Here is a 25,352-nt window from a genome sequence, read left to right as displayed (position 1 = left end):
ATTTCGACAAGTAATCAACACACACAAGAATGTATAGATAACCGAAAGAAGAAGGAAAAGGCCCCATAAAATCAATACCCCATACATCAAATATATCACAAACATAAAAATTATGTAACGGTATTTGGGGTCTGTTTGATTGACGGAATTGATTTTCCGGAAAATCATTTCCAACTTTTCCAGCGTTTGATTGGTGGAAAACATTTTCCATTTGGAAAATGAACTCCAAAACAAGGGAAAATGAGTTACATTTTAGGGAAAATGTCTTACCCTTTTAATTTTCGTAAGACATTTTCCGTGCTCTCCTCTTTATCGCCTCCTTCATTCCTTCCTTCATTTCCAGTAGAAAACTGCTTCTATTTATCGATTTTCCAGTAACTTATTTTTTTAATTATTCAATATTTGTTTTTTAACGCAATTACAAATAATTTATTTGATATTAGTTTTTCAATTTATAACGATTAATATTGTAGCTTAATAATTGAGTATTATTATAAATAAATCATTGCAATATATGTAAAAATAATTTAAAATATAAAAATTTATTAATATATATTAATATATGTAAAAATAACTTTTTCGAAAAATATTTTCGTGAATCATAAAGCAATGAAAAATATTTTACATGATTCAATCAAACACCGAAAATATTTTCCAGTAAATCATTTTACAGAAAAGTAAAACATTTTCCAGAAATCATTTTATGGAAAACATTTTACTGGCTATCAAACAGACCCTTGATTTCTGCTACTTAAATTGCCGGTCTTTTGACATGATGCACAATTTTTACAAAATACATATGAATCTTTATGAATAGTCGGCCAAAATAACCCACACTCAAGTATTTTATGAACTGTTCGCTTAGGCCCAAAATGTCCTCCACCTTCTCGAGAGTGACAAAAATTAAGCACCGAATCTATCTCACTATCATCGACACAACGCCTAATTATTTGATCACTACAAAATCGCCAAAGGTATGGCTCTTCCCATAAGTAAAATCGGGCTTGACTTCTAATTTTTTCTCTTAAATGTCTAGGTGCATTCGTAGGGAACTCTTTAGTCACTAAGTAGTTCACTATGTCGGCATACCATGGCAAAACACTAGATACATTGTACAGTCTCTCATCGGGAAATAAATCACTTGGCTCATCCCTCAAAATTCCAGTCTCTAACCTACTCAAATGATCGGCCACAAGGTTCTCTTTACCTTTCTTATCTTTAATTTCCAGGTCAAATTCCTGCAACAACAAAATCCATCTTATTAATCGGGGCTTAGCTTATTTTTTATGCAACAAATATTCAAGAGCACCATGGTCAGAAAATACAACAACTTTGACTCCTAGCAAATATGCTCTAAATTTTTCTAAGGCAAAAACAATGGCATAGAGCTCTTTCTCGGTCGTGGTATAATTGCATTGAGCTGGGTTCAATAGCTCGCTAGCATACCTGATAATATAAGACTCCTTACCATTTCTTTGTCCTAAAGCCGCACCAACAGCCTTATCACTTGTGTCACATAGAATCTCAAAAGGTAATGCATAATTCGGTCCTTGAATGATAGGAGCAGTGATCAATTTCAATTTCAATTCATCAAAAGAATTTTTGCAATTCTCATTAAATTCGAACGCGACATCCTTACCTAGCAATGCACATAAAGGTGATGATATCTGCGAAAAATTCTTGATAAACTGACGGTAAAAACCTACATGACCCAAGAAGGATCTAATTCCTTTCACAGTACCTGGATAAGGTAGATTTTTAATTACCTCGACTTTGGCTTGGTCGACTTCTAAACCTTTAGCTGAGACGACATGCCCCAATACTACGCCTTTTTCAACCATGAGATGACATTTTTCAAAATTCAATATCAGGTTAGTCTCAATGCAACGCCTAAGTACTAACACAAGATGATGCAAACATTGATCAAATAAATCACCATAAACCGTAAAATCATCCATGAACACCTCCATCAAATGTGAAATAAAATCTGAAAATATGCTCGTTATACCTCTTTGAAAAGTAGCTGGTGCGTTGCACAATCCGAAAGGCATTCTCTTGAAGGCGTAAGTTCCAAACGGGCAAGTGAAGGTGGTCTTCTCTTGATCCTCAGGTGCGATGGGTACCTGTAGATAACCTGAATAGCCATCCAAAAAACAAAAATGTGAGCGACCAGCTAACCTTTCTAACATTTGATCCATGAATGGGAGGGGGTAGTGGTCTTTTTTTGTGGCTTTGTTCAGCTTCCTATAGTCTATACAAACCCGCCAACCGTTCTGCACTCTTGTGGGAATCTCTAATCCTTCTGCGTTGGTAGCTATTGTGATTCCCCCCTTTTTAGGAAGAACATGAATTTGACTTACCCACTTTGAATCGGCAATAGGATAAATGACATCGGCTTCCAACCATTTTAAAATTTCAGTCTTCACCACCTCCATCATTGGTGGATTCAATCGGCGTTGGGGGTCTCTTTTGGGAACCGAATCTGGTTCCAAGGCTATCTTGTGAGTACATAAATTCGTACTAAGCCCCCGAATATCAACTAATGTCCAACCGAAGGCTTCTTTATGTTCCCTCAAAACTCTAAGCAGCTTAGATTCTTGCATTTCAGTTAAAGCATTCGACACTATCAATGGTAAAGTTTGATTTTCCCCAAAATAAATGTACTTCAAATTTTCGGGCAGCTCTTTTAACTCCAATTTAGGTGGTGAAATTAATGAAGGAATTTGCTTACCAGTCACCGTAAGATTAGGGAGAATCGGCTTGAATCGTGTCAATTTGGGCGAGTCTAAAGCGCAAACTGAGTCAATTAAAGAATCAGAAATGATAAATTCCTGTTTGTCGATATCAAAAATGCTCTTAGCTAGAACGCTTTTCAACTCGTCTTCTTCCCCTAATTCATAGACATCTTGAACAAAATTGTCAATTACATCAAGAGTAAATACAGAATTAATATCAGTGGGATATCTCATAGCATCAAATATATTAAATTTAATTATCTCACCATCAAATTCCATAGTTAAATTCCCTTTATGCACATCAATTTTTGTTCTAGCAGTCTTAAGAAAAGGTCTACCTAAGAGTAGGGGTACATCAACTGAGTTATCACTAGCTCCCATGTCTAAAACATAGAAATCAGCTGGAAAAACTAACTCATTCACTTGCACTAGAACATTTTCTAAAACGCCATCAGGGTAGGCATTACTTCTATCTGCAAGTTGAATTATCAGTCCCGTGTCTTTTAATGCACCTAATTGAACTTTATCGTAGATATTCCTAGGCATGACATTTATAGAAGCTCCCAAATCAAGCATAGCTCTATCAAGTTTAAGGTCTCCTATCTTACAAGGTATCGAAAACATTCCAGGATCTTTACATTTAATAGGAAGTTTCTTTTGAAATATCGCAGAGACATTTTCGCCTAAACTAATCTTTTCATTTCCAATTAATTTCCTTTTAGATGTGCACAATTCTTTTAAAAACTTAGCATATCTAGGTACTTGTTTAATTGCGTCAATCAATGGAATATTAACTTGTACCTTACAAAAAGTCTCTAGAATTTCGGCATTGACGTCATCTGACTTTTCCTTCCTCAAACGCTGTGGAAATGACGCCTTCGGTACATAAGACCGAGGTTGGTTATTATCGTTCTGACCTGTTTGTGCTCGAAGCTCGGGAACCCTCGTTTCCTACTCAAAATTTGCTGTATCATGCAAAGCAGTGGACTGTTGTGAACGTGATTTCCCTGCTTCCTTTGGAGCTGCTTGCGACGGTTGTAAATTAGCCTTTGGCAAGGCTAAATTTTCCTCTTCAATATCACTAAATCGGACCTTTCTTACCTCATTTTCGTCTACCTCATCGCTGTTTTGAGCCTTCTTTAGTGACGATCTCAACTCCTTCCCACTTCGTAAGGTTATAGCACTGACATTATCCCTCGGATTTACCACAGGCTATGACGGTAACCGATTATTTACCTGTGCTTGTAAGTTCCCTAGATTAACATCGGTCGACGAGGCTCTGGTTTGCAATTGCTTCACTACTGATTCCAAAGACTGAAATCTTCCATCGATTTCCTTCTTCTGGTCAACCATCATCTTCATCATTTGTTCAAGCATGGTATGAGTCTTAGTTTCAGCACTAAGATTTTGATGGTTGGTTTGAGTTTGTTGCTGTGACGAATTATATTGTCGAGAATTTTACTGCTCGAATCCCGGAGGTGTGGCTCGGTTTTGATATCTGAGATTGGGGTGATCTCTCCATCCCTCATTATAGGTAGCTGAGTATGAATCATACCTTCTCTGATTTGGAAAGACGGCGTTAGCTTCCCCTTCCTGTAATGTCGGACACATATCTGTGGTATGTCCCTCCAAACAACAAATGCCACATAGTGAAGCTTTCGCAGTACCTCCAGTCATCAACTTACTTACTATAGCCGTTAAATTAGCTAATTGAGCCTCCATCATGCTCGACTGGCCTTCATCCATTCGTTTACCCATATCGGATCTCCTGAGACCGAATTGCTGTGTATTCTGCGCCATATTAGCGATCAAATTTTGGGCTTGCTCAGGAGTTTTATCATCCAATGCACCCCCACTCGCTGCATCGATCATTCTTCGATCTTGCGGTGTCAACCTTTCATAAAAATATTGCACTAAAAGTTGCTCACTAATCTGATCCTGTGGACAACTCGCACATAGCCGTTTAAATCTTTCCCAGTACTCATATAGTGACTCACCTACCAGCTGCTTAATTCCACAAATTTCCTTTCTGATTGACCCTATTCTTGATGCCGGAAAATTCTTCTGAAGGAAAGCTTTATGTAACCCTGTCCAAGTTGTGAATGAGCCTGGTGGCATATAATATAACCAGTCCTTCGCCAAACCTTGTAATGAGAAAGGAAAAGCCCGGAGCTTGATTTGTTCCTCTTCAATGCCATCTGGCTTCATAGTTGAACAACTAATTAGAAATTCATTAATATGACGGTAAGGGTCCTCACCTGGTAACCCATTGAATTTTGGCAACAAATTCAAGAATCCCGAATTAAGCTTTAATGGCCTATCAAGGGTAGGATACGTGATAGATGGTGGATGCGCAGCCAAGTTAGGTGCGGCCAATTGCTTCAAGGTCTGGTTGGCCATGTTGATATCCTCTGAAACGTTAGGCTCGTGGTAGTTAGGATATTCAGCTTGCCGATCAGTGATGTTAACAGAGTCTGTCGATGTTCGTCGCCCGCTCCTTAATAACATATACTATATGAATTAATCTACCTGAAAAGACAAAAACAAGAAAACAAAATAAGTTCTGAAAATCAAATAGATTTGACTACGTCACCTCCCTGGCAACGGCGCCAAAATTTGGTAGCTGTCGTTTACGCCAGCCAAATTAAATTCACTTACTTAACCAACATTCAATAGTAATATAGGGTAAATAGGGAATCGTCCCACGAGGAAGCTTGCAACAAATCTATTTGAAGTGATTTAAAATTAAAGTAATGTAAGAGGCATGCGAAAGAAAAGAAAAGAATAAATGGGGGGTTTATTTTTACGGTTGCTAAAAATAGTCTTCAAGTATTTTTTTCCCTGCTTTTTCGACTCCCTTTTCAGCTGCTGGTCATCACTATTTATGGGATAATAACCTCCCACAATTCAAAATTAAATTTGATCTTATCCTCCTTTTTCTTAGCCTAACCCGTCGCATAGAATAGCTTCAGCTTAGTAGAGTTTAACTTCGATTAAACTCCTGAAGCCTGATTTGGCTTCCTTAATTCAATTGGAGTCGGCCATCTCTTAGCAAGGAGGAAATAATAATAATTCCCTTGCTGTCCGTTTGTTCATTCGGCCTGCTGTACATCTAATTGGACCGACTGTTGTCCCAATGCTAATTCAATTCCTTCAACCAGCATATGATCAACATTCAGCAGCTTAATCATTCCAATTTGAGCTCATACGGAAATCCAAATGTCATTCACTTGCACATGACTTAAAATTTTAACATTAAATTATTGAATTGGAGCAAAAAAAACATTATTACATCATGGGATGTTCTTGCTGTAATTTTAAACTAATTCAAAATTCAATTTCTCAAAATTTAATCAATAATTTAAATAATTTAGTTGAATAAGTTAAGCTCAAAATTGAACTTAACACATTACCATGAACCAAACAACGGAATAAAGGGGGCTTAAGTGGGGCCCACCGATTAGGGGTGTATTGGGGCCAACCAAACATGCTGTAAGTGTAATTGGAATTTTAACATGGATTACCCTTCAAAAATTCTTGTTCTTGTAATGAACGGTGCAATTAATTGAGTTTTGACCGTATGGTCTTTTTATCAAAAAAGAGAGTGTAATTTGTCTTTTATTTTATCTATTTTTTTTCTTTCAATAGTAAATTCCAATGATTTTATTTGTTTATTTATATAATATAGATTTCACAAATGAATTGCATGTAGAACCAATAAATATAAATGAATGAAAACAACAAAATAAGAAAAATAGATCACATATATTACTATCTATACTAAATGCGTTTTCTCGCTAAGTACAAAAAATGACTTGAAAATTAATTTAATTTCTTCGAAATTATTATTTATATTGATTTTAATTAAATAGTTGAAGTTCAAAAATGAAATTCAATGTGTCGAAACCACCCTTTTTTATATCTTGAAAAACGGGGATCGACTTTGAAAATGCAATGGGAGTCGCCACCGATCTTTTAATGAGGTGTGATCGGATCACCTTGAAAATGATTTTAGGTCTACGAATTTTGAGAAAATAGGTTCGGGAGTCGGTTACGCCCGAGGAAGGGTTAGCACCCTCGTAACGCCCAAAATTGGTACCGAATTGATTGTTTAATGTCTTAGTGTCGAAATTTTGAAAAGATTTTAAAATACGATCCTTTGAAAAGAAAATTTGAATAAAATGAATTGGATGATGAGACTCACTTATTTCAAAGAAATAAATTATCACACTCAGTAAGTTAGAATGCGACATTTTAAATCCTCAAAATTAAGTTTATCTTTTGACTTTTAAAACCTATGCATTTTGAGAAGGATATCCGGTTATTTGGGTCAAAATAAAAAATCAAAACCCAGTAAGTTAGGGTTTGATTTCACAAAATTCCTAAATATCGAATATTGCCTTTATTTTCATTTATTAGAAAAACCCTCGTCTCGAGAAAATAACATGTCATATCCAATGCGTTAGGACACAACATATCGAATTCCCGAGAATGAGTTTTTTTATTTATGTTTTAATTGAAAAGGATACTCGGTTTCTCAGATTCAACGAGGAAGATTGGAATCTAGTAAGTTAGGACACAATCTTTTCGAGGATCCCCAAATTCCGAGTGTCGCGTTATTTTGAAAGCTTTCGAATGAAATGATTTTGATATTTAAACGATATTTGATGTAACCTTTTAAACGAATAAAGTGTGATGGATTGATAATGCAAAGTGATAGTTCGTAAGCCAAAATATACACTAATGAACACAAATAATCAATCAATACAAATAATTAATACAATGCACATAAGAGCAATAATCTCACATCATATATTATGTTGACATTCAAAGGCTAATGAATTAAAGGTCAATCGTAGCACCAAACAAATTAACACATATGAAATTGTACAAATTTTAAAATAACTTAATAAATATGAAACAAGCGAAATTATAATTAATGAATTATTTGTATAAGAAAATTTAAAATGAATAGTATATATAAAGTTCAAAATAACCCAAGCATATAGTAAAATAGGGTTTAAAGATGGATATATAAAACAATTTAAATAAGTGATAAAAAACAAATAAGTAGTATCGTGAAAACGAGTTTTAAATAGCTAATACAAATCAATTTAAAACAAATAGTATAGGATAATTTTAAAATTAATATATATAAAGCAACTAAAAACAAAATAATATGTAAAATAAATTAAAATAAATCATTTACAAAGCAAGTCAAAATAATATATAAAAGGGAATTTTAAAATAAATCAATTTAAAGATAATCAAATTTTGAAATAATACATATAAAACCATTTAAACTAAATAACATATATGTATGTATATATATATATTAGAATAAGTGCTATATACAATAGTTTAAAATATGTGAATAAAATAATGTAAAAATAGGAAATAAAACAATAAAAAATATTAAAACAAACAAAATAAAGGTTAAGAATTAAATTGAAACCACAACAAAACATGGGGTACAAATAGTAAATAATGAAAGGAGGCAAGGGACCAAATCAGTAATTATGCGCAAACATCAAGATCATTTCAATTAATCATCGAAAACGCCGTTGTATAATCTTGGATCTAAATGAAAACATAACCAAATGTGCAATACTAATTACAAATAAATTAAAGGAAATCAGAATCGCAATTTCAGTAAACACACAAGGACCTATTAAGCAAATAGACCAATTAGTCCAGTATGCGCGGATCTTACCCCGGATCGGGTCACCGCCTAGATCGGGCCATCAAACGACGACGTTTCAGTGCCATTGTTTGGGCTCTGAACTACGACATTTTAAATCCTGCATTTAAAACTAAAATAAATGCTAAAAAACTATTGGCTACATTAAAACAAAACCTAAACTAAAGCAAAGCCCTGCGCCGTTTTGTGCATTGAGGGCATTCAGACGGCTTTCGAACCTAGCCCGTTCTACGATGATGGCAAAGAGGACTAAGATCGCGCTACCAGGTACGTCCCTCCCTTTTTTCTATTGTTTCTCTTTTATCCAACGATTAATGAACATAAAAATTAGAAAAAGAAAGAAAAGAAATGAATCAAGTAACTAGCCAAAAATGAAAAAGAACAAAAACCCAGAAAACCACCTTTCTGTATTCTTATTTTTTTTGTATATTGAATGCGTGTCCATAAAAAAATTACAAATTTTTAGCCTTTTGTTTTATAGGCTGGAAAAAATAAAGATAAAACAACATCAAAAAATGAAATACAATTTTTCTCCTTTCTGCTGCGTTGTTTGGCTTTATTTGCAGGTACGGCGTACGGCGAGGGACGTGGTGTGTACGGAGGCACAGACATGGCATGTACGGAGGTGTGTGTGGTTGGGGAGAGTGGTGCTGGAGGTCACTGTTGCAACGCTCGTGCCATTTCTGAAACCTTAGGGTTTCTATTTGTTTTGGTTTTGGGCTAGGGGTATTCAATTGCATTTTGAACTTGGTGATCCGAGTTTAGCCTATTGGGCCCAAGTTAGGATCCTTTTAGGTTCAGTTGACGGGTTTGGGGATCTTTTTACGTCGGGTTTAAGGTCTATTTTAGGTTTGGGTTTAAATTTTGGGTGTTTTGAAATTGGGCATCTATAACTTGGGTTTGTAACTATGGACTGATGGACTTTTAATAATTTTTGTTTTTATTTTTATTTTTATAATTTTTTGTTTATTTATTTCTGATTTGGGCCGGGCAAAGTTGGGTTATTACAGCTACCCCTCTTTGCTCATTGTCGTGTAATGGAAATGAAGCAAAGATTTTAATAAGGCCAAATTTGTCTGGTCATGCGGGATCTTGGTGTTTTTCTTCAAGTAGCCTCATTCCATCCTACTGCATCTTCAGAGGTATAGGAATTGCTTCGATCCACTCCACCGCAACGTCGGGGAGATAGGATTCGTAACTCGTAAGTTTTGGAAAGTAAGATTCGCCATTGTAGCTTCAATCTTTTTAACCGCAATGTTGGGGAAGCAAGATTTGTCGTTGTGGCTTTAATATGTTCCACTGCACCGCCTGGGAAGTAAGATTCACCGTTGTAGCTTTAATGTTTTTAACTCCAATGTCGGGGAAGCAAGATTTGCCGTTGTGGCTTTAATCTGTTCCACTGCACTGCCTGGAAAGTAAGATTCACCGTTGTATCTTTAATCTTTTTAACTACAATGTCGGGGAAGCAAGATTCGCTATTTTCAGTCTGCCCCACTGCAACTTCAGGGGGGTAAGACTTGTTTTCTCAGCTGCTCCACTACAACCTCAGGGAGATAAGACCTGATGCGAGCTACTCTATTGCAACTTCAGAGAGATAAGATCTTTTATTTTAATCCGCTCCACTGCAACTTCAGGGAGATAGGATTAGTGGCTTCAATGTACTCCACTGTAACCTTAGGGAGGTAAAATTCGCCAGCTTCAGTCTGCCCCACTGCAACTTCAGGGAGATAAGCCCTGATGCGATCTACTCTACTGCAACTTCAGAGAGATAAGATCTTTTATTTTAATCCACTCTACTGCAACTTCAGGGAGATAGGATTAGTGGCTTCAATGTATTCCACTGTAACCTCAGGGAGGTAAAATTCGCCATCTTCAGTCTACCCCACTGCAACTTTAGGGGGATAAGACCTGCTTACTCAGTTTGCTCTGCTGCAACCTCAGGGAGATAAGACCTGATGCGATCTACTCTACTGCAACTTCAGAGAGATAAGATCTTTTATTTTAATTCGCTCCGCTGCAACCTCAGGGAGATAAGATTAGTGGCTTCAATCTACTCAACTATAACCTCAGGGACGTAAAATCCTCCATCTTCAGTCTGCCCCACTGCAACTTCAGGGGGATAAGACCTGCTTACTTAGTCTGCTCCGCTGCAACCTCAGGGAGATAAAACCTGATGCGATCTACTCTACTGCAACTTCAGAGAGATAAGATCTTTTATTTTAATCCGCTCCGCTACAACCTCAGGGAGATAGGATTAGTGGCTTCAATGTACTCCACTGTAACCTCAGGGAGGTAAAATCCGCCATCTTGAGTCTGCCCCACTGCAACTTCAGAGGGATAAGACCTGCTTACTCAGTCTGCTCCACTGCAACCTCAGAGAGATAAGACTTGATGCGATCTACTTTACTACAACTTCAGAGAGATAAGATCCATTATTTTTATCCGCTCAACTGCAACTTAAGGGAGATAGGATTATGGGCTTCAATCTGCTCCACTGCAACCTCAGGGAGATAAGATTTGCCATTTTCGATCTGCTCCACTACTGCTTAGGGAGATAAGATCTGCAATTTCCAACCTATTCCACTGCTGACCAGGGAGATAGGACTTGTAGCTTAAATCTGCTTCCCTACTCCTGGGGAAGATAAGATTCGCCGTCTTCGATCTGCTCCACTACTGCTTAGGGAGATGAGATCTTTAATTTCCAACCTATTCCACTGCTGACCAGGGAGATAGGACTTGTGGCTTAAATCTGCTTCCCTACTCCTAGGGACGATAAGATTTCCCGTCTTCGATCTGCTCTACTACTGCTTAGGGAGATAAGGTCTATAATCTTCAACATATTCCACTGCTGTCCAGGGAGATAGAGTTTGTGGCTTAAATCTGCTTCCCTACTACTAGGGGAGATAAGATTCGCCGTCTTTGATTTACTCCATTACTGCTTAGGGAGATAAGATCTGTAATTTCCAACCTATTCCAGTGCTGACCAGGGAGATAGGACTTGTGGCTTAAATCTGCTTCCCTACTCCTGGGGAAGATAAGATTCACCGTCTTCGATCTACTCCACTACTGGTTAGGGAGATAAGATCTGTAATTTCCAACCTATTCCACTGCTGACTAGGGAGATAGGACTCACAATCTTCAATCTATTCCACTGCTGCCCAGGGAGATAGAATTGGTATCTTCGATCTACTTCGCTGTCCATGCAGGAAGGCAAGATCTACTATCTTCAATCTGCTCCACTGCAACCGATGGAGGCAGGACTAGTGTCCTCGATCTGCTTCACTGTCAGTGCAGGAAGGCAAGATCTGCTATCTTCTCTGATCTGTATAATGAAACTAATTATGCCTAATGATTAGGATGACATGATCAAAATGAATCAAATGCTCCTAACTAGACATGTGTGAATGGTATTTGCTTGAACGCAGAAATTTTATTTTTTTGAGAATAATCCCGCTTAGGTTATCATTGCTCAAAGTTTATTAAGGCTTTAACACTGACGTGCTACAACGCCTTCTTGCTTGGCTGACTTTTCTGAAGAAACATTTAGTCAAGCTGCCCCCACTGTAAACCTTAAAGTTCAATCTATTAGGGCGCAAGATTTGTACCATTATTCTCTCATTGTAATCTAAAGGTAGAAATATGTGGCTTTTCCTCAATCCTTTCCTATCACAATTCAAGAATACCAAATTTAAATCTTTCTGGTCCCTTACACCATTCCCAGGGTGTCGTACCAAAGTCCCATACTCAAATGAAGACTTTCTTCTCTGAGGAAACCTCTTCCTATTGCCTGGTAATCATCGCTTGCTTGTTTATCAACATGACATTCTTGTCATTTTGTTCAATTAATGTTTTTGACAACAAAATCCAAAGAGAAAGTCTTAATTTAGACTCTTCCTTTTCAGATTTCCAACCTTTAAATTTGGTGCGTTCTAAACAATAGTCCTGTTTCAGGTTCCTATATTATTTAGAAACTTCTAGAGTAATATACAAAACTTCCATTGTGAAAGTTTTATTAGTCCATTAATAATTATTCCAATGCAACATGCTTGCAAAAAGGGTAATAACAATGGATAAGAATAAAGTTGGTTTTGAGCACAGCTCGAAAGGAATAAATTATCAAAAATAGTAAACACAGAAATTGGTTGAGAATGTGTATCTTGGAAAAGAATGAAGTATTCCAAGAACAAAAAATTCAATATAAATAGTATGAAAAATTGGGTGCCCCAAATATCGCAGCTTGAACTTCTCTGTACAAACTTTCAGAAGCCCATTCTGAGTTTGACATGTGTTTAGGAGATCTACAGTGCTTTGTCGATGCCCCAAGATGTCGCCTACCCTTTCCTGTTGATTCAGGTATAACAAGATCACCACATGCCCCAACCTGATCAAGATTTGAGTTGCTCTGATCACCTCACGCCCCATTTGATCAATATTTGTGCCGCCATTTTCAGGTTTTCAACTCAAATCCCCTTTGGTCTCAAGGCGCCCTTTGCGGGTTTTCACCTTGGCCTCGCCATTTTTTTCTCTTTTTTTGATTTATTTATTTTTATTTTTTGAACTCAAAGCGCCCTTTGCGGGTTTTCACCTTGATCCCTTCTCTTTCTTCAGGTGAAGTAATTTTTGACTGAATCTAAGTTTACAGGATCTGACAATTTTTACCATCCATCCTACTCAAGATCAGAGCTCCTCTGGAAAAGGCCTTTGATATCCTTTTGTGTAAGAAAGATCTTTCTCAACATTAGGTCCCCTTCATAGAATTCTTTGAGACGAACCTTCTAGTTGTAAGCCAGCATCATTCACCTTTAGTACATTTGACTCTGCTGAATAGCTTTTAGCTTTTTCCTCTATCAAGTTCAACTGAGCACATCGCAATTGGGTCAATTCTGCTTCATCCAACTCTTAGCTCAACCAATACCCGGAGAGAAGAGATTTCTACTTCAATGGGTAAAACTACCTCTATCCCACAAACCAAAAATAATGTTGCTCTGGTGGAAGTCTTGATAGATGTTCGACCAACAAGGAGGGCAAATGGTAATTTCTCATGCCAGCCCTTATAAGTCTCAGTCATTTTTCGTAATTCAATAGTGATGAACTGTGATGTCTGATTTTAAATTAATCACAGACCTCAGCTATCGTGCTATCATTCATGATATCATTTTCTCTGTAATTCTATACCGGCATATGATGACATTGACGCATGAAGCAGCCTTTACCCGTTTGACGAAGTAACTAATGATCTAAAAAATGAAGCAATGCCCATTAGAAGCCTTCGATGATGGCAATGTCCATGCCCCATTTCACTCAAAATTTGAGTCGCCCTTTTCAGGTTTTCAACTCAAAACCACCTTTGGTCGTAAGGCGCCCTTTTGCGGGTTTTCACCTTGGCCTCTCCTTTTTCTTTTCCTTTTTCCTTTTCTTTTTTATTTTTATCATTCTCATTCTCATTCTCATTTTGATTTTGATTTTTTCTTTTTTTGTTTTTTTTTCATTTTTTTATTTTCATTTTTTGATTGATTTTTTTATTTCGATTTTTTTATTGATTGAATCTGAAGATCTTCCACTTTCATCTTGTATGCAAAAAAATCTTCTTTGGTATCAAGTTTCTTTCATAAAGCCTTACGACAGAAAACTTTGGATCTTCCTCTTCAATCAGGATAAACCCAACAAAAACTTGAAGAGATGGAAACTTGACTTCAAATGGGCAAAGCTATGATGAGTCAACGAGAAAGGTATTGCCCCGGTAAAGAAATTTCATTGCATCGTTCATACTGCAAATTTTGACATCGTGCTGTTGTGCAGATTTCATTATCAGCGTTTAACCTGGGTATATCCTGGTAGGATCATATGAAGACATCTTTGAACTCTAGAGGTAACTCAACAAGGTCTTGCTTTGTCTTTGCGGTCAGGTCAATTCTAATCTTTACCAAGCTCACAATTTCTAATGATTCCTTGTGAGGCAGGATCTGCCTGTCCTCTTGTTCTACCATCCTCAACAAGTCTGGAAATAGGCTACAATCTATGTCATTTTTAAAGTCACGAGATCCCTCTAAACACCTGTCTCGCTCAAAAGGAGGTTCGAAATCTGTAGCAGCGTCACTCATGTCATTGATATCTGGGGACCCATAGTAAGTACCAAAGAATATACTAAAAATGTATTATTTGTACAATATAATTATGAATGAAAGAATAATGTGGAAGAAAATCCAAAAGAATGAAAGAATAATAATTCAAAAAGAATAAAAGAATATTGGCTCAAAAATAATGCAAAGATGTATTTTATTAGAATAATGACGTTCAGACATGAGCCTATTTCACAAAAGAATTTCTATCATTTTTAGGCTAAAAACAATAAAAATGTTCTGAACATTACTCTAAATAAGCTCTAAAAACTACAGGAATTTCTTTCGCAGTCCAATTGCTCAGAACACTCGCAGATTTATAAGGGCGGATATCTAACAAGGTTCCCTTTCATTTGTGTCTTCGCATATGTCATTGATGTGAACACTTCCCAAAACCTCTTCATATATTGTATTCACCCCATTTGTCAATCATGATTGGGTAGAGGGTCTTTTGCACTAGAGTCATCAAACTTGACAACACCCATGTTAATGAGCCTTTCAACAAGCTTTTTAAAGGCAATGCAATTTTCTATGGAATGCCCCGTAATTCTCGCATGATATTCGCATTGTGCATTCGCGTCGTACCATTTGGGGTACGGAGGTTGTAGAGGTTTTGAGTAGAAAGGGGAAACGATGTGCGCATCAAATAAGCTTTGATACAGCTCTTTATACGACATCGGGATTGGCGTAAACTGAGGCCTTTCTGTATTTGTTTTCTTGTAAGGTTCTCACTTTAAAGGGCTCTAATGGCTAATGATTTCTAACTTTGGCTTACCCGCAGTGATTGGCTTTGAGTGGCCCTTGTTCCATTTATTCCCTTTCTTCCTTGGGGCCTTTGTAGTATCTAGGTACTCCACCCTCGACTGTTTTATTTTTGCTTGGTTATCAAGAGCAACAGGAAAATTGTTCCTCAAATTGGATCCTAGGCCTGTCAAGCAATTCACTGGTGTCGATGTACCAGTCTGATAATGTTGGGATTTGATAGTAAAGAGTGCAATTTGTGAACTCCCATCTGGCTGGATCTGTGCACTTACCGGAGTACGATCTAGGGAATAGGCAAGATCCTCAGTATTAACCCCAAAGAGGACCACTGGGTCTTTCACTTCTTCTAACTCTCCAGCTAGCAATCGGTTGAACTGGCTCATCATAGTTCTCTATAATTCTAGCACCTGATCTCTCATCTCCTGTTGAAATTTGGTCAGTTGCTCTTGCATCTGTATCTGCATTTGCTCTAATTTCTCTAACCTTTGGTCCATTTCTCTAATTTTGCGATGAGTACCGTAAGGGTGTTTGGTGTTCCAAATTAACTGAAATAAATTTACTCAATTAGACTCTTTCAATAGATTTTAATGTATGTGATGTCATGTAATGCAAATGCATGAAATGAATGCCTAAAGAGACGTTGATTCTGATTCAATTACATTTAGAAAACTTTACTAGAAGGTAAATTTCTTTACATAAAACGGATATATGTACGACCTCGCCCTCATATTCCAAGAGACAACATTGATTCCATACGTTAAATCTCGCTAGTTTCCAATGAATGTCTCTACTAGCTCCCCTTTTACTTGATCCTGGTCGCGATCCATCATTTTCCTATCCTCGTAATGCTTCATCAGATTCTTTAAGGGAATTGAAATGTCGAAGGCTCCCGGATAATCATCTTTAATCCTTGGGCCACGAAGAAAAGTCACGAACTCTTTCATCACCATTCATGTGTTGTGACTAAATGAGATACATGAGTTATGTATTCATGAATTGAGTATTGAATGGCTAATGCTAATGTATAAACAATTGTGGTTTGATATGTGAATAGCTATTTATATAACAATTGTGTGAATTGGGACATTGTTAATCAAATAAAAGATGTTAGCATGTACAATTTGAGCATAGTACGAAATGATGTTGAAATGATGTGCTAATATGTATGAATTAAAAGGTTGACATTTGATAGTTGATTGAAATGGATTGAATTGGTATATAAATTATGAATGTGTTGATTATTTGAATTGAAAGGAATATAAATGTGTAAATGTGATAATGTGCAAATATGATAATTAGATATTGGTTGTATTTGGAAGTGAAATTAAACCCTATTAACTATATCGGGCTAAGTTGGATATAGATGGCATGCCATAGGATAGGAAGATTTTAGGGATTTTTTCGACTTCAAGTCGATGAGGCACTGGGTGCTAATTTACTTTGGTTTAACTGATGAGAAACAGGGTGTCAAATGTATATAGCACTGGGCACATATTACTTCAGATTTATCGGATGAGGCACTGGGTGCCAAACTGATATGTTGGTTGGATCCGTGTATCCGTTCGAGTCTGAGTTGTGTTAATAGGGGTAAATAAATAAAACGGTACTATGACTGATATTGGATGATATTGTATGAGAATTGAAAATGGGATAGTGATTTGAAACATGAAAATGATTTATATACATAAATGCACTAACTTGTGTATTGATGATGGTGATTAGGCTTATGTCAAGCTTGAGATTATGATTGATGTATATGCTTATATCTGGTATTATACAAATGAAATGGTAAGTTAATAATTGAAATGTGATATGATGAAAAGGGATTGATGAGTTGAATAATGTACTTATGTATGAGAAATTACATCATTATTATTGAACTTACCTATGTTATGAATAAATATATTAATTAGTTAATTGATGTTGTTGTTTAAGTTTATGTTTAGTAAATGGAATAGAAAATAAGTAAAGGAAGTTCGTAGTTTTATGAAAATGTTAATGATGGTTTAAAATGTTTTATAAAATCTTATTTTGTTAGGAATGAACAGATATATGATGTTGAACAACTTACTCATTTATGAGTTAGTGGTTATGTAGTTGATAAATCTTGAGGCATTGGTATAGCTTTATATTTATCATATAAATTTTATTGTTGAATTGGAATATTATGTTTAAATTTTGTACGAGCTTACTAAGCATTCATTACTTATGTAGTTGTTTATCCCTTACTTTATAGATTATCGGAAGCTCGATCGGGTTAGAAGCTCGCCGGAGATCTATCACACTATCCAGCGATTATATCGATAGATTTTGATATCTTGGTTAAGGTTATAATGGCATGTATAGGTGGATTATGTCTAATGTTTAATTGATGAGTTTGGTATAGATATGTCATTTTGGTTGATAATTATGGTATGAAATGTTGCCTTGAATTTGAGGTACTTAAGGTACTATTGGTATCTTGTTGGTTATGGTTAATATGGTCAAATTGATGCATGTTTAGAAATAACCAAAGTTGGTATATGTTGTATCGATTTCAACATGGCCAAGACATGGTATGTTTTGGAAAAGTCTTGAATAGATGTGCATGATTGAAATATAGTGTGCCTAATATGGTAAGGTTGGTATGTGTTAATTGTGTTATGTATTGGCATGGAAACAAGTCAGTCGGTAAATGGTATAAATGCAGTCAAATGTAGTGAGATTATTTTTGATATAGCATGAAAATAGTATTGAGATTAATTAGATATGTATGGTTAAGGTTTGAACAAATATGTTCATGTATGTATATATATAAGTTGATGCTTGATGGTTGAAGTGCCTTTTGGCATATTGGTTGTATGAACGTTTGGTATGGAGATTAGTCATTCTTTGCATAACTTGAGTATGTTTAAAGGCCTTGTATACATGTACAAATTTCTTGTAGGTTTATGCTTGAAAGGGTGAAAGAAATGGCTTGAAAATAGTCATTTTCTTATCCATACGAGCGTGTGACCAAGTCAGAGAGTTACACGGCCTGAGACACAGGCATGGCTCCCAACCGTGTGAGTCGTACGGCCTCACCACACGGCCATGTGACCCCTGCAACTTTGAAATTTTTTTATGTTTTCTGAAAATTCTCTGAGTTTCTGATTTAGTCCCGACTTGTTTCTAACGCATTGTTAGGGCCTGGAGGGCTCGTATAAGGGACAATATATATGTTTTTTTATTGGTTTTATTATGAATATTGATATATTATGAAACGTTTGAAATTTCTATCTATTTGATCTGTAAACCCTAGTAATGCTCTGTAACCCTATTCCGGCGACGAATACGGGTTAGGAGTGTTAAATATCTCATATCAACTTATTCAAGCATGACCATACATTTCTAGTCTCACTCCATAAAGAGGCCTAAGATATTGCTCCCATTATGTAAGAGGACAAATCCTATCTTGATCACCCATATCCCTCTACATAGATTGCGACATCCCCAACATCAGCCATTATAGTATAACTTGTTATGGTAGACGTTTGACTGTGTAAAAATATACAACTCACTATGTTGGGACAATGATGATCTCAAGTCTGAGGATCATATACATGATTATCACTATGAGTAATGTTGTGACTATTACATAATAATCCAAGAACCATACTCATAGCATGTTATTCCAATATGTTGTTCTCTAACACATACTTGTGTATCGATTATGACATCCTTATGTCAATGGCAACGCTTTGTCATCAATCAACTACACATTAGTCTCAATACATTATCATTGTCCAAGCCCACAATAATAATTGACTAATGACCTTTTAAGAATAATCATATTATTCTCAGGACTTTATTATTGACCAGTTTATTTGTACACAGAAAAAGAAACTGAAATAACAATGATAATGTCTTATATTAACAAACAAGGCAAAATGAGCATGTGATTACAATCATCTCATGATTGGTCTTTAGGCATACTCTAATAGTTGGTTCTTGTCGAGTTTGCACTGTCTTGTTCGATCTCAGTTTCAATTTTTGTCACATTTTCGATCACCTCTTTTCTTCTGGTTTCGTCGAATTTTTTTTGTTACAAAATTCCTATTTCGTTTTTGGCTCACATGAATTTTTCTAGTTTTTGTAACAAATAAAAATTGATATGTAAAATAAAACCTATGGGGAGATGATAGTCATCTAATTACAAACTCAAAATTTATGAAAACCTAAATTACAACCGATTTAATTTCTAGGAACTACAACGCTTGGCAAAATTATTGTATCAGTAATAAAATAATTCATACATTTATCCACATACATAATAGTCCAAAACATGCTTACAATTTAAGAATATTAGTTCTTATCTTTATTTAATTAAATAATGAGAGAAAAGGAGAAAATTCAGTATTGGTTTATACTATAAACATAGCATAACCTAGCTATGATACCACTTATTGAAAAAATCAATTTAGAAAATAATGTTTTTTTAGGAACAACGGAAGTTTAAAATTTTTCTTAAAATCAAGCCTTATGATATTTATAGCAATAAACCTTTAACCGAAATTGTACTTGTTTTTTGTACAAGGCGATTGAAGTTAATCCCGACTTTCTACTGACCAACCTTCTTCGCTATCTTCAAACCCTAAATTGCTTTGAGTGTAGACTCAAACAACACAGACCAAGTGCACATAATGAAAAATTTTATTAACTTCCAATAGGAAAGTTAATTCTCTCTATAACAAAAAACTATGAGTTTTTTTTCCCAAAAATAGAATTTGTTCTATGAAATAAAATTTCACTACTTTCCGACAGAATAACGACCCTCAATAATGTATGTGTGTAAATGGTTTAACTCATAGTTCCTACTTATAGAGAAACGATACAAGAGTTCTGTTAGAGTAAGATTTAATTAAACAATGATATTTTAATAGAAAATACAAATTCTATACTAAGTAGAATACACAGGGGCTGTGGCATCCCTAGGGAATATTAGGGTTTGTACCCCTCTCCATAGTGGGGCCTATTTTGGACATTTAATGTATTGGACAAAATTATACATGTTATCTGAACTTTTATCCAACACTTATAATTTATCCAACCCAATAACTATTTTTTATTTCCCAAAATATTATTTATTTAATCAATTAATTTAACTAAATTGATTTAACAATAAATTATTTACTCAATCTATTTTAATTCCATTAAAGTCATTGCAACTTTACCATATTAGAATCTATGAGGAAATATATTTGATTGCCTTATTCAAAAAATCTGTAGCAACCGGGATTTAACCAGTGTTGAAAAATGTGATTCGAAGTTAGATTCATAAAATGAATTGTTATTAATCGAGAAGTTGATATGCCAAGTATGGAAATTGAAGTATTGATTTATTAAGTGATTAAATTGCAAAAGTGTTAATTATAGTATAGGGACCGAATTGAGATGTGAAATAAATTGAGAGATTTGAACAAGATATTAGTCAAGGACCTAAATTGCTGTTAAGCCATGATTAAATGATTAAGTGGCCATGTCCATTAAAAAGCATTAGTTAATTTATAATAGGGTTTTTTCTATTGATTAGCTTAATTAAGACTTGATTAAGAAAGATAATTATATGTACATATTAATTTTTATCGCACGATTTGAGTCTTATTTATTAATTTTATATTTTATATTTATTTGTTAAAAAGGAGTTGTAAAATTTGTAATTGAAAAAATTATAATTGAAAAAAGTAAATATTAATATAAATATATAATTTTAAAATTATGAGAATTTGTAATATCATCAATATAAATTAAGAACTAAGAATTTTAAATTTCAAAAATTAAAATAAATTTAAGTTAATTATTGATATAAATTAATTATCGATTTTAAGATGACAGATAACTTGTTTTGGAGATTTCTTTAGTATATAAAACATGAATGAAATTTAACTATTTTACATTTGATATTTAAACTTGTTTGAAATTATGGGCAGACAACCGATACAGTAATAATGTCTAAACATATATCAATAATTTAATAAATACAATTTTATTATGTTTGAAATTATATAAATACAAGTTTTATTGACAATCATGAATATTAAATATAACACTTAATTTGACATTTGAATTGCAATACTAATTAAATATAAACAGAATGTTTATGTATTTTTTATATGTTTAAGTTGGTAATTACCATAATATTAATTTGATTTTGATTTTTAAATACACACGAAAAATTTATTTAATTCCATCCCTTAATTTATATTCAATATTTTCTTTTTCTTTTTTTAAATAACTAGTCGGTCACTTCATTGTCATAAAACATGTGCTGAAGACAAACAAGTCCCTCAAAAGGAAACAAACAGCCAAGCAAAATTGAAAAAGAAAAGCTCCGCAAAAGAGAGCTCCGACCAAACCACCGAAGAACCAGACAAGAAAGACCCCAGTGAGCGGCAAAACGCAACGGGGCAAAAGTTAAACAACACCCCCAACAAACAAATCTAAGGTGGGTCTAAAAGGCGACGATCTTCATTAGTAACCATAACGATCGAATCTGGGGCTTCCTCCACCCAATACCGGTCCTCGCCTCGCCGGACCCGATCACTAGCCATTGCAAGCGCGGCCCTATTCCCAGATATATCAACATACTTGAAGCGACAAGCTCGAAATGCTTAGAAAGCTCCTTGGCTTCCTAGGTAAGCGCACTGATTTCTGAAAGATCTTCTGCATTATCAACAATTTTCTCGATGACAGATCTTGAATCCCCTTCTAAAACCACTGACTGGAATCCCAGCTCGAAGGCAAACCGGAGACCATGGATCACTGTTAGTGCTTCAGTAGCAAACGCCGACTACACCAAACTGGTAAGTCTATTGCATGCGCCCAAAATTAGACTATTAATTGTGATGTCTAATATTATATAGATGATTATTTAGAAAATTATATATGCTGTAAGTTAGTTAAATAAGTAAACAGGCTAATTTAGGTCTATATGTTAAATTTTTTTATTTCAAATTTAGCAGTTTTTTTTTTTAATTTTAAAGAAATATACCGTTTTTTGAAAGAGAAAGGATAAGCACGCCCACTTTCCTCCAACGGTTAAATTCCAACGGCTTTTTGAACATTGACAGACAACGGTAAAAGATTTAAAAAAAGGCTCAATGGTTATTTTTTTCACTCAAATCGAATCCTCTCAATTCATTCTAATTTCTCAACTCTCTTAGTTCTCTCAATTTTCTTAAGTTCTGATCTAAAATTTTCGATATGCTTGTTTAACAATATTATTTTTTTGATTATTTGTATTTTATTCATTTAGATTAAGTTTTCACGAATTGCAACCTCTCTAATTTGTTTTGACGACAAACATATTTCTGTCGCTTAAGCGATTATGATAAGGCGAAATTTTAAATTTCGTTATTTTCAATTAAGTTAAATTTAAATTTTTTATTTTTAAAAATATTTTAAATGAATTTTTTTTGTCGATATAAATGGGCGGATGATCGTGTTTTGGAGGAGTTCATGCACAATTTTCAAAGGGTCCAATCACCAAAATTCGTGGTTACTTGCAAGACGTGGATTCTTGCATGTCTCGTATGCTTGGGGACTGTAAACTCAATCATACACTCATCAGTTCGTTGATCATACACTCATCAGTTCGTTGGTGGAAAGATAGAGGCTTGAGACACCCACTTTTCATCTTTCATGCGGCGAGTGTATCACATTCGAAGACATAGCTTTACACATTGATGGGCCAATCATCACAGGGTTAACGGTCGTTCCTGATAAAAAGGACCTTTATGTGACATTTTTGGGGAAGGTCCCAAACAAGTTTCAAGGTGGCCGGATAGCAATGAAGTGGTTCAAAATCAATTTTAGAGAGCTTTCTCAGGACGCGAACGACATTGTCAAAGAACAATATGCCCGAGCATTTATCATGAGATTAATTGGTGGCATTTTAATGCATGATAGATCTCGAAATTTGGTGCACGTAAAGTGGCTTCTACACCTAGTCGACTTCAAATAATGCAGACGACTGAATTGGGGATTAGTCGTGTAGGCCACATTGTACAGGGAGCTATGTTGGGCGACGAAACCAGATAAGATGTCAATCGGTGGTTGCCTGCTTCTGCTGCAGTCGTGGGCCTGATGGCGATTACCATTTTTATGTCCCCGAGTGAACGACTCATACATGGTCTCATTGGTGACAAGGTAAAAATTATTTCTTAATAAATATGTAGTTTGTATATTAAATGTTATTTATTTATTATAAGTTTGAACTAACATATCGCTTATACAAGTGGAACCATGGGCCGAGTTAAGTGCGACTACCCGACCAGCCAGCTCGAAGATATCAAACTGTTGTTAAATCAACGCTCGGAAGCCGAGGTTAGTTACTTATTCTTTCCAACCTATAATAGTTACTACAATTTCAATAGATGTCGAGCGTCGAGTCAGATATAATAAAATGCGTCCCTCTGAAATTTTTAAACAATCAGAGTATGTAGGACGCAAAGATGCCGTTGATAATGTACGCAATGATAGAAATGCACAAATCGAATCGAGTGATGCAACAGTTTAGGTGGAGGCAACAAATTCTGTTGCCAACGTGAAACATTGATGAATTGCACGAAGTGGACTAGTAGGGGAGGAATGTCAAGAATTGACGAAATATTCACAAATAATACATCAACGCTTGAGATCGTAAGATGGAAATCTTACCTATTCGTGAACCATTTTTCTTAGCGGGCATGATGGACTGTTTGGAGTACATGTCGTGGTTCAGACTCGCGAAAAAGCCATATTTGCTATTTGTTGAGGCGAGGAGTAGACAACTTCGTCAAAAGAGGAAACAACGACCGTCCTAGCAGTGTAGGTTCAGACGCGGTCGCACGTCGAGTTCATCATCAGCTCCAACTGAACAAGTGTTACCTATGCCTACGCCACATCTCGATTAATTCACTTCACTTATTCCTGTTTATTTCACTAACCCCATGTTTTTTTCACAATCACCACACTACGCACAGTCGTATATTTTGGGGCACCGACATTCCCCGCATTTTACACCATCATGACGATGTCGATGATGGCACAAATACTGAGTCAGATACCGACGCATGTCCCATCACCAATAACGATGTCGATGTCGACATCAATCTAGTTATCGATGCCAGTGACGATGTCTAAGTCAATACCGATATATTCATGTTTTGCGACACCTTATGGTTACACGTTGGTAGTGTCACAAATACCCACTGCTTCATTATTTTATCAGGATGTGTCATTGGCGACACAATATTCTCGTAAAGTGGAAGACATAAGATGAGAGGCTAGGACGACATCGCACTCGAGTATGAAGTAAATGTGATGAAGACGAAGACAAAATTGAGGGTGGAGATGAAGATGGAGACGATAGTGGAGATCAAGATGAAGACGACGGTGGAGATCAAGATGAAGATGATGGTGGGGATGAAGATGAGTACATGGATGGAGGTGAAGATGAAGATGAAGAAGATGATGGTCATGATCCAGTGTAGAAGCTTGCACCACTAGTTGTGCGTAGAAATATTACGCGTATCCGTTAACCACCTTTGTGAAGTACACATTTGGCCCGACGATGTCGATGTATTTTTTATTTACTTATTGTGATGTAAATATTAATGACATCAATAAAGAAACAAAATATTTTTGGTATATTTGTATTGGAACTCATATTTTTCTTTCTTAAATTGTGATGTAAATTATACGTAAGTTTGAAAAGTTCAATTCCCTGATAAATTGAAAATGGTAAATACAACTGCAAATACAGTTAGAATGTAAGTTTCAATAAAATAACAAAATTTTTAAACAAAAAGGTAAGCATTACAATCAATTTTATATCGTCAAAAAAATAAATGTTACTGATGTTGAGGCCTCAACGTACCCCTAAGTACAGAACATTGTTGCCTTCGTATGCCCTGGGTTTCTACAGTACCCACATAGCCTCTGTTGGTTGTTCCTCTCTCGAATATCCATATTGGTGCATATCATAGTAGAATTCGGACAACCTTTCGGGACCCAACGTAGGTTCATGTTTGACAC

General features: G+C 35.5%; 1 protein-coding gene and 1 long non-coding RNA gene across 2 annotated transcripts; one reads left to right on the top strand and one right to left on the bottom strand.

Annotated features, from left to right (window-relative positions):
* Positions 1-4,193: 4,193 nt before the first annotated feature.
* LOC105795765 (uncharacterized) lies at positions 4,194-5,243 on the bottom strand. Its single transcript, XM_012625424.1, has one exon. The coding sequence runs from the start codon at positions 5,241-5,243 to the stop codon at positions 4,194-4,196; it is 1,050 nt and encodes a 349-aa protein (XP_012480878.1).
* Positions 5,244-22,148: 16,905 nt separating this feature from the next.
* Positions 22,149-24,965, top strand: LOC105793920 (uncharacterized). Its single transcript, XR_001133641.2, has 3 exons — positions 22,149-23,483; positions 23,573-23,660; positions 23,771-24,965. It is a non-coding gene; the product is annotated as an uncharacterized LOC105793920 (long non-coding RNA).
* The last annotated feature ends 387 nt before the right edge of the window (positions 24,966-25,352 follow it).

The sequence above is a fragment of the Gossypium raimondii genome, chromosome 3 (genome assembly GCF_025698545.1).
Source record: "Gossypium raimondii isolate GPD5lz chromosome 3, ASM2569854v1, whole genome shotgun sequence".
Lineage (NCBI taxonomy): Eukaryota > Viridiplantae > Streptophyta > Magnoliopsida > Malvales > Malvaceae > Gossypium > Gossypium raimondii.
The sequence above is the reverse complement of the archived record's forward strand: the minus strand, read 5'-3'. Positions and strand labels throughout refer to the sequence as shown.